We start from the raw sequence: 14,782 nt of genomic DNA, 5'->3' as shown, positions 1-14,782 counted from the left end.
TTATTAGCTACAACATTCATATTCATAATAATTAGATGAAAGTGTCAAGATAGTGTAAAAATTATTTGTTAATTTTTCTTCCCCCCCCCCATCCCCAATGAAAAAACTTAAATAAACAAGAATAACTAATGATATAAAGATTTGATTCCATTTCAAGTGAAGCAGGTTTTTCCATATTCTCTGCTACAGTGGACATGATGCTTTGTGAAAAGGAAATCATTAGTAGAGTAAAAGTGCATGATGAGGCAATACAAAATGGAAATTACCTTCATGAGAAATACTATCAGAGGATTTCAGGATGTTGCCTAAAAATACAACTGACCTATTAGCTGTCTAGCTAACTCCATATTTATATAGATAATTACGGCAAACTTTATTATTATTATACCTGTTAGTCTGGTATCAGTATTATTATTGGTCTGTCAGTCTGGCTCACTTCTGTTCTCAAAATCACACTTGCTTTTGTCTGTTCAGTCATTTCCATATTCACAATCAAATTCTCTACACTCATATTCTCTTGCTCATCCTTTTTTTATACTATTTTCAGTCTTCACAGCCTTTCTCCTTTCATCTAACATTTGATTCGAATGAATCATTATAGTTCATCAAAATATCACACTTTCTGCACACCCTCACCCTTTCATTCCTCTTGTTCAATCTCTCAATAAACACATCTAGCATTCACCCATGCATACATACTGTAAAATCTTGTATAGACAGAATTTTTAAATTAGATTCTTTCTATACCGATTTTACTTAAGAATTCAAATTAATTTAACATACTTGTAATTTTGGTTACTATTTAACTAATGACTTGCTGTAAAACAACAAAGGACAAAGAAAAAAATGTCTGAGTGAATTGTAACAATAGATTGTTAAGACAAAAAAAAAATCCAGACGGGATTAAGAATAAGACCTAACAAAGGACACACGAAGGTCAAGAATGTACGGGGTTTCCTGCCTTAACGCAGCGACCTAAAAAGTGGGGGGAAAAGATCTCTATGATTACCCAGGGGAATAAAAAAAAGTAGCAAGAACCAAGGTCGATTGAGCAGCATAAAAGGGGAGGGACATCGAGAGAGCAAGGGAGAAGAACCAGGAGTTTTTTTTCGAGGAAGGTCAGTCATCATGAAGAGGGTTTGTTTTTGAGAAGGAGAGTCGAGTTAGCTAGAAGACCACTTAGGAGGAGAGGTCATCTCGATGGTCATCGCTGAAAAGTATATAGAGTCGGGAAAAAGATTGTGTGCTTAGTGTTAACTTTATTGTATTCTAATTAGCATGAATAAATTGTTTTATTTGTCAATTAACTTGTGTGATCGTCTTATATACCAATGCACTTCTCATAAAAAGACTGAACCTGTGTGACCTAGGGAGATAAATAGCCATGACTGAAGAATAGAGTATTGCATTGCTTGACATGGTGATAAGTGTAAGAGATATTTCCGTGCTTTGCTAACTGTTTTTTTTAATGGAAGGATATTTAAGTCTTATCTGTGATTTCTGATGGTGCAGTCATAATAAAAAAATAAATTTTTCAGAAATCAATATAGAAAAAAACTTACTGTTTGGACAAAGGGATTGACTCCAGCCAGAGGCAATTCCTATGTTTTAGAATCTTGTGCACATGATTTAGCATAGTTATGACATTGAGAAAAGGGGGGGGGGGGGTCTAATTGACAGAAAGGATTAACTGTAGTAGACTAAATCAAGCAACGGATAAACAAGATAAATAAGTATATATTTCGAACAAAGTATACAATCAAAACTTAAAGAAAATAAGTATCACATATATATATATATTACAATGGCGCTGATGGCCCGATATTACAATACCACACTCCTGATCTGAGCATAAGTAGGAGTGATTGATATTGAAAAATTCATATCACATTGCTGGAATACAAGAATGAAAAATGAAATGATTAAGATGAGGCATATGCAGAATGAGATTAAACATATAGTGGATACAAATGGAAGAGCGTGAAAGAATAAAATTGGGATGCATAACATACGGCCTGCTGGCCATATGTGACCCGTTCAATTATTTAATGTGGCCCTCGGTGTAAACTGAATAAATAAAAGAAAAAATATATTTGAATGAATATTACGTACTGGAACAAACATTCTCTCTCTCTCTCTTGTGAAATTAAACAAGTCACCACTTTGTACAAATCTCACAGATGCAAATTTGAGAGGCATGTTGATAACAGCAACTTCCAATTTTACCGTAATTGTTGATTCAGCAAAATGTAATATATCACATTAAAATGCTATTTTTAGTAACCATATCTATTTGAACTTTATACTTATTTTTGTTTTCCCTAAAAATTCAAGTTTTAAAAAATGCAGCCCATGTAAGTGTAACAATTACATGATTTTTCCCATTGCAGCATTTAAGTTGTGCACTCTTGGAATAAAATGAAAGATAGGAAAAAGAAGTGGCAAATGATTCAAGAGTAGCCCTGTTTTGAGGTTTTATTATGGTATCGTATGGTGCACAAAAAAAAAGTACTGAACTTCAACACTCCCTTCAGTACATGTGCTATGAGATATGCCATTCGACTGCATGCACATTAATAGAAGACCATGTGTAGAGTCAAATGGTGCACAAAAAAAAAGTACTGAACTTCAACACTCCCTTCAGTACATGTGCTATGAGATATGCCATTCGACTGCATGCACATTAATAGAAGACCATGTGTAGAGTCTATGCCATTACATTTAGCTGTAGCAATGTTTATGTTTGAAAAAAACATTTATTATTGAGCATTATTTTCATTCATACGGAGGTGGTAGTGCAAATGATCCAAGCCTGCAACTTGTTTGTGAGCAGTTTGTTTGTCGTTTCCGTAAGTGTGCCCTAAACAATGGTATTGTAAAAATAATCATAATTTAAAATTCTGAATATTTTTACGTATTGTTTATTAACGTTAGAATGTTTATTAGTTTTATTTTCATAACACGGATTGTCGGCACTTGCGATGTGCCCGTTATTGAAAGTGTTTTGTCAAAAATGATATGTAAAGCAGTTAAAAATTTATGTACTTACTGGATTTGAATAGTTGTGTTACTTTAAACAAATTTATTGTAGTTTAAAATATTAAGTTTTGTGTTTTATGAAGACGTTCTCTTGTCGCTAACGGAGACAACGTGTCAGCCGTTATACGTAGTTTCTCGCTTGCCACATTCATGGAATGCGCATACTCGCCGAGAAGTTTGATGTGTGATTGACAGCTGACAAGAACAGCGTTCAGTATCAGGGTAATGGAGAGTAAACAAGAAGAGTGTTTGAGAGAAAATTAGAACACAGGCCAGCAGACATTTAGATTCGGAGGAAATTGAGTTTTTTTTATGTGACAGTCGGAAGAAAATTAATAGTATATTCCGAAAAGGGAATCGTGGAACTATGAAGTTTTAAAGCAGTAGATAAAAGGAAAATATTGCTATAGGTCGTTTTAAAAGGAATATTCAAGGAAACGCTAATTGGAAGATTTATAGTAGATTCCGAAAAGGGAATCGTAGAACTGTGAATTTTTTAAAGTGGAAGAGTTATGACTGTCAATAAGCATTAGTGAATAAAAGAAGAAGTTGCTATTTACATTCTAAAGGAATGTTTGAGAAAACTCTGATTAGGAAGTTTCATCTGTATTAAGGATGCCGGATCTAACTATTATTTCTACTAAAAAGAGACAGAATTGAGTCAGGAAGATTTAATGTGTGCTACATGAGTGATAAAAAAGGATCCTTTGAAAATGAAGAATAAAGTCATATATCTTCGGAAAAGGGCCTTGACAGAGAGAGAAACTGGCTATGAACATTTGTCATTGCGAAAACAAAGTGTTTAGTCTAGTCTTAAGTGTAAGTTTATTTTTAAAAGGCCTTGGATCCAATTAATTTGTAGTTAGTTATGTAATATTTGTTTGAAGTTTATATATATATATTGTTTTTGTTATATTAAATATATTTATCTAGGAATAAGAAAAGGCTAGGAATAAGAAAAGTCTCATTGACTATGTTATTGTTGATAGTGATGTTTTCTCCCTGGTGCAGGACACCAGAGTGTACAGAGGATTTGAAATTGGAAGTGATCACTATTTAGTCTTGAGCAGGATAAAATTGAATTTCATATTGAAAAGAATAACATGTAAGAAAGTTTTAAAGAAAATAAAAGTTGAGCAGCTCTCAGATGTGAACTGTAGACTAAAATACAGAAAGATTATTGAAAAGAAAATGAAAGAGTTTGAGAACAGGAATCAAACCTTGAAGATTCAGTGGCAAGCTCTGAAGAAAACATTGATTGATTCTGCCAGAGAGGCATGTGGTGAGGTTGTGTGCAAGGATAAAAAAATCAGAACTCCCTGGTGGACACAGGAAGTTAAAGAGGCAGTGAAGGAAAAGAAGAAAGCATATCAAAAGTTCCTGGCAAATAAGTCAGCTTTTACTCTTACAGAATACAGAGACATATGTAAGAAAGCTAAACAGTGTGTAAAACTAGTTAAACAAAAGTCATGGGAGGACTTTGGCAAGAATATAGAAAATAAATATCAAGAAGGTGGCAAAATATTCTGGAGGTTGTTGAAGAAGCTTAGGAATGGAGGAAAGAGTGCCTGTAAAAGGAGTTAGAGATGATAAAGGTGACATGAAAACAGGAGAAAATGATATCCTTGAAGTATGGAGTAATTACTTTGAAAAACTGCTAAATGAAACAAGCAGTGATGACAGTACAGTGATAAAAAAATACTGACCAGGCATGCAGTCAGGAATACATATCCATACTTGAAGTAGAAAAAGCCATCAAAGGCTTGAAATGTGGAAAGGCAGCAGGAGTAGATGATATTAGACCAGAAATCCTGAAGTATGGTGGTATAAAAGTCTTACTGTGGCTGCACTGCATAGTTCAGAAAGCCTGGACAGAGGGATGAATTCCCAATGATTGGAGTAGAGCTCTCATAGTACCCATATATAAAAAGGGAAATAAAACTGAATGTGAGAATTACAGAGGTATTTCCCTACTGAGTGTTCCTGGCAAGATCTATGCAAGTATACTTGAGAAACGATTGAGAAGAATTGTGGAAGAAAAGCTTGGTGAAGAACAGGCTGGATTCAGCCCAAATAGAGGCTGTCAGGATCAGATCTTCACTTTACGACAAATAGTCGAGAAAGCATGGGAATATAACAAAGATCTGTATTTAAATTTTGTCGATTTGGAAAAGGCATATGACAAGGTGCCAAGAGAGAAGCTATTCAATACGCTGCAGTTATATGGTGTCGATGGGGCATTATATCAAGCAATACTTAGTCTTTATTTGAGTTGTAAGTCAGCAGTTAGAATTGAAGGAAGTACAGGAAGATGGTTTAATGTTAAATCTGGTGTGAGACAAGGATGTATACATTATCCCCTCTGTTATTCATTATCTCTATGGATCACATTATGAAGGAATGTGGTATTAAACCTGATATTAAAATTGGAGATGTTAATGTCAGCTCTTTGCTGTATGCGGATGATGTTATACTTCTAAATAAATCTGCTACAAGTCTGCAAGATTCTCTGACTAAATTGAATAGCTGTTGTAATAGATATGGTATGAAGGTCAGCAATAAAAAGACAAAGACAATGCAAATAGGCAGAATCATTGAAAATGTCAACTGTGTTGTGAACGGAGAACCTGTGGAACAAGTAAAACATTTCAGATACTTAGGCACGATTTTTACTGAAGATGGTAAATTAAATATAGAAATAGACAACAGAATCAGCAAAGCTGGTATGGTGGGAAGTCAATTGAATAAATTCATATGGAATAAGAAAGAAATTAGTCAGAACACTAAATTAGCTGTATACAAGACAATGTTCAAACCAGATTTAACTTATGGAACTGAGAGCTGGGTCAGAAGTAAAACACTTGACCAAAGACTAGAGACTGCAGATATGAGAATCCTGAGAAAGATTAGAGGTGTGAACAGATGGCATCAATGGCAATATCATATTAAAAATGAGGATATTAGGAAATAACTTGACATTGTCAGCATCCAGGAATGCGTTAGCAGAGCTAATCTCAGGTGGTATGGTCACTTAAATAGAATGGGAGAGGAAAGATTAGCAAAACAAGTGTTCTCTGCCAGGTTGGCAGGAAAACGACCCAGAGGAAGACCAAGATATAGGTGGATTAATACGGTACAAAGTGCATTAGACGATAGAAATATAAGATCTGATAATGTTGGAGTCTTGACAAGTAACAGACTGATTTGGAGGAAAATTGTAGATAGGAAGTTAGTAATGATGTAATTTTTTCATGTAGTACTGTCATATCCTGTACACCCCTTGAGTGTACATGGCAGGAATTTGATGATGATGATGATGAAATGTATTTATTTTGTATTTTGGTCTTGAGTCAGTGAATTATTTGAATTCTGAAACAAATAGAAAAAAAGAGGTCATTGCACCAATTGGAGTGAACCCTTGTGCAATAAATAAATATATAGGTACACTCGGAATTAAAAAAATAATTGTTGAACAGAGATCATCACTATACAGGATAATATTAAATAATTAAAAATCCTATATTTAAACAATGGCGCAACCAGTAGGATTAATATTATGATAATATCCTCTATATAAACATCTCTAAATAAAAATAAATTTCTAATATTAACAATGTCATCATTGCCAGTCAAGAGGTTCTGCCACAATGAGTGTTCTGACCATGGACTGTTAATACAAATGAGAATCATGGGTGTGTGTGCTGGAGCAAGTGTTATAGTCTCTGAAACACAGGTAATGCCAAACAGCAATAAAACTTGGGATACTAAGGCAGTCACTACAGAGAATCCTTAACAAGCTGGGTCTTTTTGTACGTCATTCAGATGGGTCAGTGTTTTAATAGCAACAGATTATGCTGCACAGCAGAGAATACTGTGCACATGTGCTGGCTAATGTCTATGAAGATCCGTCCTTCCTCCATAATGTCTGGTTCTCGGATGAAGAACATTTCCATCTAAGCGGTCATGTAAACAGACAAGACTACAGGTTTCTTGGTTTCTCGAGACCTGAATTTGTCCAAGAGAAACCTCATCACTGCAAGAAGGTCACTGTATAGTGTGTGTGTGTGGATTTTAGCCATGGCATAACTGGGCCCTACTTAATGGTGTAACCATGACCTTGAATAGCAACTACTACATCGAGAATGTGTTGGTTCCATTCACCAAGGATTTACATAGGATGTGTCGTGCAAAAAACATTCCATTTCATGCACAGGTATTCCAACAGAGCAGAGCAACCTGTCACAAATCATGTGGTTCTAGAGCCTATTTATTGGAGCATTTCCCTGGGAGATTCATTTAGAGATTCACAGAATTTCTGTACCCTTCATGTTCTCCTAATCTCACATCACTTGATACCTTCACTTGGGATATGTTGAAGGAATGGGTATTCCACCATGACTTGCCTTCAAACCTTAATGAATTAAGGGATAAAATTGCACGATATGTCCAGCAGATGTCCCAGTTCTTGTTCTCCAAATTGACAGAGAATCTTCGCATGTGCTACAAAACCTGTCTTGAAAAACAACATGCCCAATTTGAGCATGTTATCTGCCATCTTTAATGTTTTATACGACCAAGATTCCAATGATAGTTGTAGATGTATATATCATCATATATAAACATGTATTTCTTTGTTAATAAACTTGTTTAGTCCATAACATATTGTTATAGTTATTCAGTACTTTTTTTTTTTGGGGGGGGGTCTATACTGTATAAAAGGTGTGGTAGATGGGAGAATGCACAAAGTTTATTGTTTGGGAGGGAGGGAGGATGAATATGGATATGAGATATAAGCATACAAGGGAGTTAGTGGTGGTAGTAGGAATGAATGATTTGGTTAGGTATAGGAAGAACATGAGGATGAATATCAGGTGATTATTGAGAAGAGTGAAAGATAACACTGTAGGAAGACAGCATTGTAAAAGGAGTAGTTCGTGTGTTGCCTGGGTATGACAATGATGAGTTTAGGCAGAGCACAGAAAATCATGAACAAAATTTTAGCAGAAATGTGTGAAAAGAAAAAGGTGGAAGTTTGGGAATGTATGGGATAAGTTTGAGGAACGAATGAAACTGCATAAGAGGGCTGCATTTGAATGGTTTTTGATTGATGGAAGGAAGAGAAATGAGTGAAGCGAAGAAGGTATCAGTGGAAATCATAGATGATGTAAATGAAAGTTGGGAGAGTGGACCAGGTGAAACTAAAGTGAATGAAGATGAGAATAACGTGAGAGACGAGAATGGGAGAGCAGGAATGCAAGCTGGACAGGAAAATTGGGAGAGCAAGTGGTCAGGGGATTCTAAAAGCAGTATTGAATGCTACACCATAGGAATTGGATAGCCTGGGATGTATAGGGAGTAGCCAAATCAGAAGCGATATATATGGGACAGAGTAAAGGTGAGCAGATGCAGAAGCAGCTGAGAAGTCTCAGATGAGGGGGTGAGGTGGCATGAGTAGGACTGGTTATAGATAAGAAATGAATTGCTAAGCTTATTTATAAATGCCAGAGTATCAGAAATAAGGGAGATGAAACTGTTGTGATGATTGAGTTTATTCACCTGCAGAGGGGATATCATCCAGGCAGTGGATGATATCCACTATCATCCACCATCACGTCAGTAACTGCAAAGTTGCTGACGTGATAGAGACTGATGTGAGAATTGAGGTAGATGAACTGGAGATACTTGGTATATTGAAAAATATCAATGTGAAACAGCAGTGGGCATGTCAGCTTGTGTGCTATAAAAAGTGAACTGGCTGTGCCTCTGATGAAGTTGTTTAATCTTAAGTCTCAGCTCTAGCAAGGTTTCAAGGGAGTGAAAAGAGTGGGGGTGGGGGGGGATAAGATAGTTCCATTACATAAAAGTGGCTCCAAGACAGAAGTAGCAAACTACAGACCAATTAGTATCTCTAGATGGTGGTTAAAGTTAGTTAAAGGTAAAATTCAGAAATGGGTGGATAGGAATGTGATACTTTAAAGGGGACAGCATGGCTTTGTAAAAGACTGCCTTTACCTGCCTCAGTAATTTATTCATATTTTATAATAAGGTGACAGCAGAATTGGATAAAGTAAATGGCTACACTATGATACTGCTAGACTTTGCAAAGCCATTTGACAGAATACACAAGAAGAACATACTAGTAGCAGAGTTATGAAGGTTACTTATGTTCGTATAGTCTTATAACCTCATTTCATGTTCTTGTGGTTATATCAGTTGCTTTAATATCATTTTTGTTCTAGATATGTTTATCAGAACTTTCCACCCACCCCCTCCTATTACATAAATTGAAGTAAATGGAAATGAATACGAGGTTGATTGGCATGGATTGAAGGGGAGCGGGGAGCTGATAGACAGATATCAAAAGGTGGTGTGTGAGGGAGTGGAATCAAGGCAAATGAGGGTGACTAGTGGAGTGCCCAGGGCTCTGTACTAGGACCACTTCTGTTTAATTTATACATTAATGATATAGTGGAAGATTTGAAGAGGTGGGAGGGGAGGGATATTCAGGTAATAAATTACACATATACATACAGAGTATACACATATACAGAGACATTGATCAAATCATTGTCTCTTTGGTATACCGTTTGAAATGTAATATATATGTGTGTATATACTCCAGGTGATGACCTTAATATGAAGGTCGAAATGTCAGGAAATTAAAGTACAGGTAACCTCTGATTAACACGATTAATTAACCCCTCGATGTTATCATGTATATCAAAATTGCGTTAATCAAATATAATAATCAATGGTAAAAATTCGTTTCATAGGTACTCTTTTAGGAAAGATAAAAATTAATGCAAAGTAAATGTTTAATAAATGCTTGTACCTACATTAGTTACTGCAATTTTTTTATCAAATAAAAATTATCAAGAGTCATATGAACAGTTGTAGTTTTTTTTTTCTTATCAGCATAAATTCTATGATAAGCAAAATGACCTCTCTAGACCTCGGCAAACAAGCATTCTTCGATTAATATTTGGATCCATATCCATTACTCGCTGCTTAAGAGATTCAAAACTGCTAAATATTCCATCCAATTCCTTGATTGTTACCTCCTTTGGAACTTCATCTTCACATTCCATTTGTTCGTTGTCTTCATATGTGTGTTGTTGTTCAATTTCAAGAAGATCGTTCTCACTGAAATCTTTTGAATTTGAATCCAATAATTCTTTAACATCTGCGTCAACACCATTAAAACCAAGGTCTTCACCAATTGCAATGATTTCTTCAACCACGTTCACAGGATTTTGAAAATCACCTAAGTCATTAGCGCATTCTAGCAAAAAGTTTTTCCAAACAGCTCTCATGCAGCTAGAAGACACTTGTTCCCACGAGTCATGAATGTTTTCAATTGCGTGTTTAATGTTAAAAATTTTTCCAAAATTCTTTTAGCATAATCGCATTTTCTACCATTGTTGTTTCTACTGCCTTTGAGGAGTAGAAACAACAATGGTAGAAAATGCTTTAACGTGCTTTCAAAGCCTAAGAAAATAGGCTTTGAAAGCACGTTAATTAAAACTCATGCCACGTATATAAAGGGATTGTTGCAATTTAATTTCACTGCGTTAATCAAATCCCACGTTAAGCAAGGGACACCTGTAATTATTTCTAACATGGCTGTATTCTCCATAATTTGTCTGAAATGAATGGAAGTGATCACTTGGGTTGTTGTTGCCATTAAGAACTTCTGTGAAGAAGGGATATATGTGGAACTACGGGACTGGTGATTACAAAAAACTTAGGAAACAAGTAAAGCTATAGTATGAAAAGAGGAGTTGATTGGAAAGGACACAGGTGGGCATTGATCAAGAGCTGTTTAGTAGCATATTTGCCTGAGTGTATTCCAAAGGTAGAAATAAAATGGATGAACGAAGGGATTAAGCATGAAATCTGGAAGAAGTTACTGTGAATATGCTGGGTCTAGTTATTTCTATTCAGTATTCTTTTAATTGCTCCTTAGAGCAATTAAAACATTTCTGAATCAAAGAAAATATTTGCAAAAAAAAAGATGTTAGGTGAGTATTCTCTGATATGAGGTTGAGATATCAGAAGGAACATATTTCAGAGATTGGAATAGAAGAAATCATAGAGTGAGCAATTTACAGTTCAAGAAATCATTGAGTTTTAGTTAGAGAAGGTAAGCTTCGTTTGTTGGTTAAGATAGATTCCTCTCCCCCTCTTGCAAATACACTTATTCGCAGAAACTAATATTTTGGTTTATTAACTCAGAAATAGCAGTTTTCGTATTTATTATCTATTGATAATACTAAAAGACTAATTCTGTTTCTTTCTCATGAAAAGACTAAGTATAGTAGGATATATTTTGGGAGTCTGCCTACAGATTAATACATGTAACATGTATAATGGTGTTTCATTTTTCAGATAGTCAATGTAATGTCTTTTCATTAGATTTTATTTTATTTCCATTATCTATCTGATATCATTAAGTCAATGATACTTAATTTTTATAAATGAGTTTTTAAATTTTGCAGTGTCATGATTTAATTCCATTAATTTCATTTTGTCTTAGCTGCTGATGAAGGTGGTGAAACGTGGAAATTCAGTTTGAGGGTGAGTGTGCCACATGTTAGTACCAGTTGTAATAAACGTTTTGTGTATAGAGATTAAATATACCATTATTTTCTTAATTGTTAAATAGAGGATGATATAAAAACTTTTATAGCCTATAGTTGCTACAGTACATTAAGTTGCACCAACATGATAGTGCAGTAATACTGAAAAAACATCACTCTTGGTAAATTGTTATTCAAAATTATTCCAACTCTCGGAAATATGACAAAAACTCAATAGACGTTCACTGTCCCTATATTTTTGAAGTTCATAGACCAATTATAATTGTTCATATTGAATATTATAATCAATTAGCACGATTTCCGTTAATGGTCTTTGCTGTGAACACATTAACCGTGTTAATTGGAGGATTGCTGTATATAGACTAGCTTTTAGAGTATCCTCATCTGTTAAAATAAGCATTTTTCATTGCTTATATGTTGATTTGCTTGATTTTGCATTCACTGCATTTAGATATCTGTTTATATCTTTTTTATTTATTTCATTTGATTATGTATGAAATAATAAGTTATCAAGAGATAAAATTGTTTTTATTGTTAGAAATTTAGCTGTTAAATTTTAATTCGTATGTTTTTTCTTGCATATATGCTCACATGCACAGTAAGCTGAAACTGTGAGAAATCATTGGAAAATCTTTAATTTGTTTCGCTTGTGTTTTTTTTCCAGCCTTGTACAGAAGCACTTTTCTTATCTTTCTTCCATGAGTTTCGGCAGACACTCACACCTCTAGTCCTAGATATGATACGGAATATACAAAATGTAAATATTCCTAGAGATATTAGGTCGATCCTTCAGAAGGAAGCTGGTAAGAAATGAAACATTTTCATTTAATTGGAGAATGAGTTTGAATTACTTTGATGGATGTTAAAAATCAGCTGTGTATATTTATTTCCTTTTAAAAAGATTATTGATATTAGTAAGGAGAAAAAATCTTATCTTACAGTTGCAATTCACTAGAATGTCATGCAAAAGTTTATTTTAAAAAGAGAAAAAGATGGGGTTTTCATTTTACATTCAAGTCGTGTAACTGTGGGATTTAATATTAAGTGAATTGAGATGGAGAATCTCCAGTAGTACGTTGTCCTCTGTAGTGCTATCAGCCTTTTCAAGATAAGTGCCTTCATCTTCCACCAAGTAAAGTTCCAGGAAGGGGAGGAAGTTATTTTCTTAACACTGACTATATATTAGTATATTACTAATATACAGTCACTAAATGTATTACTAAATTATTATTAGTATATTTAGTAATATACATTTAGTATATTACTCAAATTCATAGTTACTTCTTCACCAAAGATGTAATACAGTATTAGAGGCAGTGGTTTTTATTTTTCTTCTCAGCTTTTAGAATGCTTTATTCTGCTGTTCTTTTTTTTAAATCATTTCTGTTTTTTTTTCTGTCATTCTTTTCATCTCATGAGTATCTTACTACCACCACTAACTCCCTTGTATGCTTACATTTCATATCCATATTCATCCTCCCTCCCTCCCAAACAATAAACTTTGTGCATTCTCCCATCTACCACACCTTTTATACAGTATAGACCCCCCCCCCCCAAAAAGTACTGAATAACTATAACAATATGTTATGGACTAAACAAGTTTATTAACAAAGAAATACATGTTTATATATGATGATATATACATCTACAACTATCATTGGAATCTTGGTCGTATAAAACATTAAAGATGGCAGATAACATGCTCAAATTGGGCATGTTGTCTTTCAAGACAGGTTTTGTAGCACATGCGAAGATTCTCTGTCAATTTGGAGAACAAGAACTGGGACATCTGCTGGACATATCATGCAATTTTATCCCTTAATTCATTAAGGTTTGAAGGCAAGTCATGGTGGAATACCCATTCCTTCAACATATCCCAAGTGAAGGTATCAAGTGATGTGAGATTAGGAGAACATGAAGGGTTCAGAAATTCTGTGAATCTCTAAATGAATCTCCCAGGGAAATGCTCCAATAAATAGGCTCTAGAACCACATGATTTGTGACAGGTTGCTCTGCCCTGTTGGAATCCCTGTGCATGAAATGGAATGTGTTTTGCACGACACATCCTATGTAAATCTTTGGTGAATGGAACCAACACATTCTCGATGTAGTAGTTTCTATTCAAGGTCATGGTTACAACATTAAGTAGGGCCCAGTTATGCCATGGCTAAAAACCACACACACACACACTATACAGTGACCTTCTTGCAGTGATGAGGTTTCTCTTGGACAAATTCAGGTCTCGAGAAACCAAGAAACCTGTAGTCTTGTCTGTTTACATGACCGCTTAGATGGAAATGTGCTTCATCCGAGAACCAGACATTATGGAGGAAGGATGGATCTTCATAGACATTAGCCAGCACATGCGCACAGTATTCTCTGCTGTGCAGCATAATCTGTTGCTATTAAAACACTGACCCATCTGAATGACGTACAAAAAGACCCAGCTTGTTAAAGATTCTCTGTAGTGACTGCCTTAGTATCCCAAGTTTTATTGCTGTTTGGTATTACCTGTGTTTCAGAGACTATAACACTTGCTCCAGCACACCCACCCACCCATGATTCTCATTTGTATTAACAGTCCATGGTCAGAACACTCATTGCGGCAGAACACTCCCAGTAAATCAGAACCTCTTGACTGGCAATGATGACATTGTTAATATTAGAAATTTATTTTTATTTAGAGATGTTTATATAGAGGATATTATCATAATATTAATCCTACTGGTTGCGCCATTGTTTAAATATAGGATTTTTAATTATTTAATATTATCCTGTATAGAGATGATCTCTGTTCAACAATTATTTTTTTAATTCCAAGTGTACCTATATATTTATTTATTGCAAAAGGGTTCACTCCAATTGGTGCAATGACCTCTTTTTTTCTATTTGTCTCAGAATCCAAATAATTCACTGACTGAAGACCAAAATACAAAATAAATACATTTCATCATCATCATTATCATCATCATCAAATTCCTGCCATGCACCCTCAAGGGGTGTACAGGATATGACAGTACTACATGAAAAAATTACATCATTACTAACTTCCTATCTACAATTTTCCTCCAAATCAGTCTGTTACTTGTCAAGACTCCAACATTATCAGATCTTATATTTCTATCGTCTAAGGCACTTTGTAC

At 34.8% G+C, this 14,782-nt stretch overlaps 1 protein-coding gene across 1 annotated transcript in view; it reads left to right on the top strand.

Moving 5' to 3' along the window:
• Impbeta11 (importin beta11) overlaps positions 1-14,782 on the top strand; it is a 277,003-nt gene that overhangs the window by 131,497 nt on the left and 130,724 nt on the right. Inside the window, exons 11-12 of the mRNA XM_090391468.1 lie at positions 11,576-11,616; positions 12,304-12,442. Coding sequence (XP_090247594.1) covers positions 11,576-11,616; positions 12,304-12,442 — 180 coding nt within the window. The remainder of the gene's footprint in view (positions 1-11,575; positions 11,617-12,303; positions 12,443-14,782) is intronic.

This window comes from Typopeltis vanoorti, chromosome 4, assembly GCF_054136105.1.
Source record: "Typopeltis vanoorti isolate ZY-2024b chromosome 4, IOZ_Tvanoo_1.0, whole genome shotgun sequence".
In the NCBI taxonomy this organism is placed as follows: Eukaryota; Metazoa; Arthropoda; class Arachnida; order Uropygi; family Thelyphonidae; genus Typopeltis; species Typopeltis vanoorti.
This window is presented reverse-complemented; position numbering and strand designations above follow the sequence as displayed.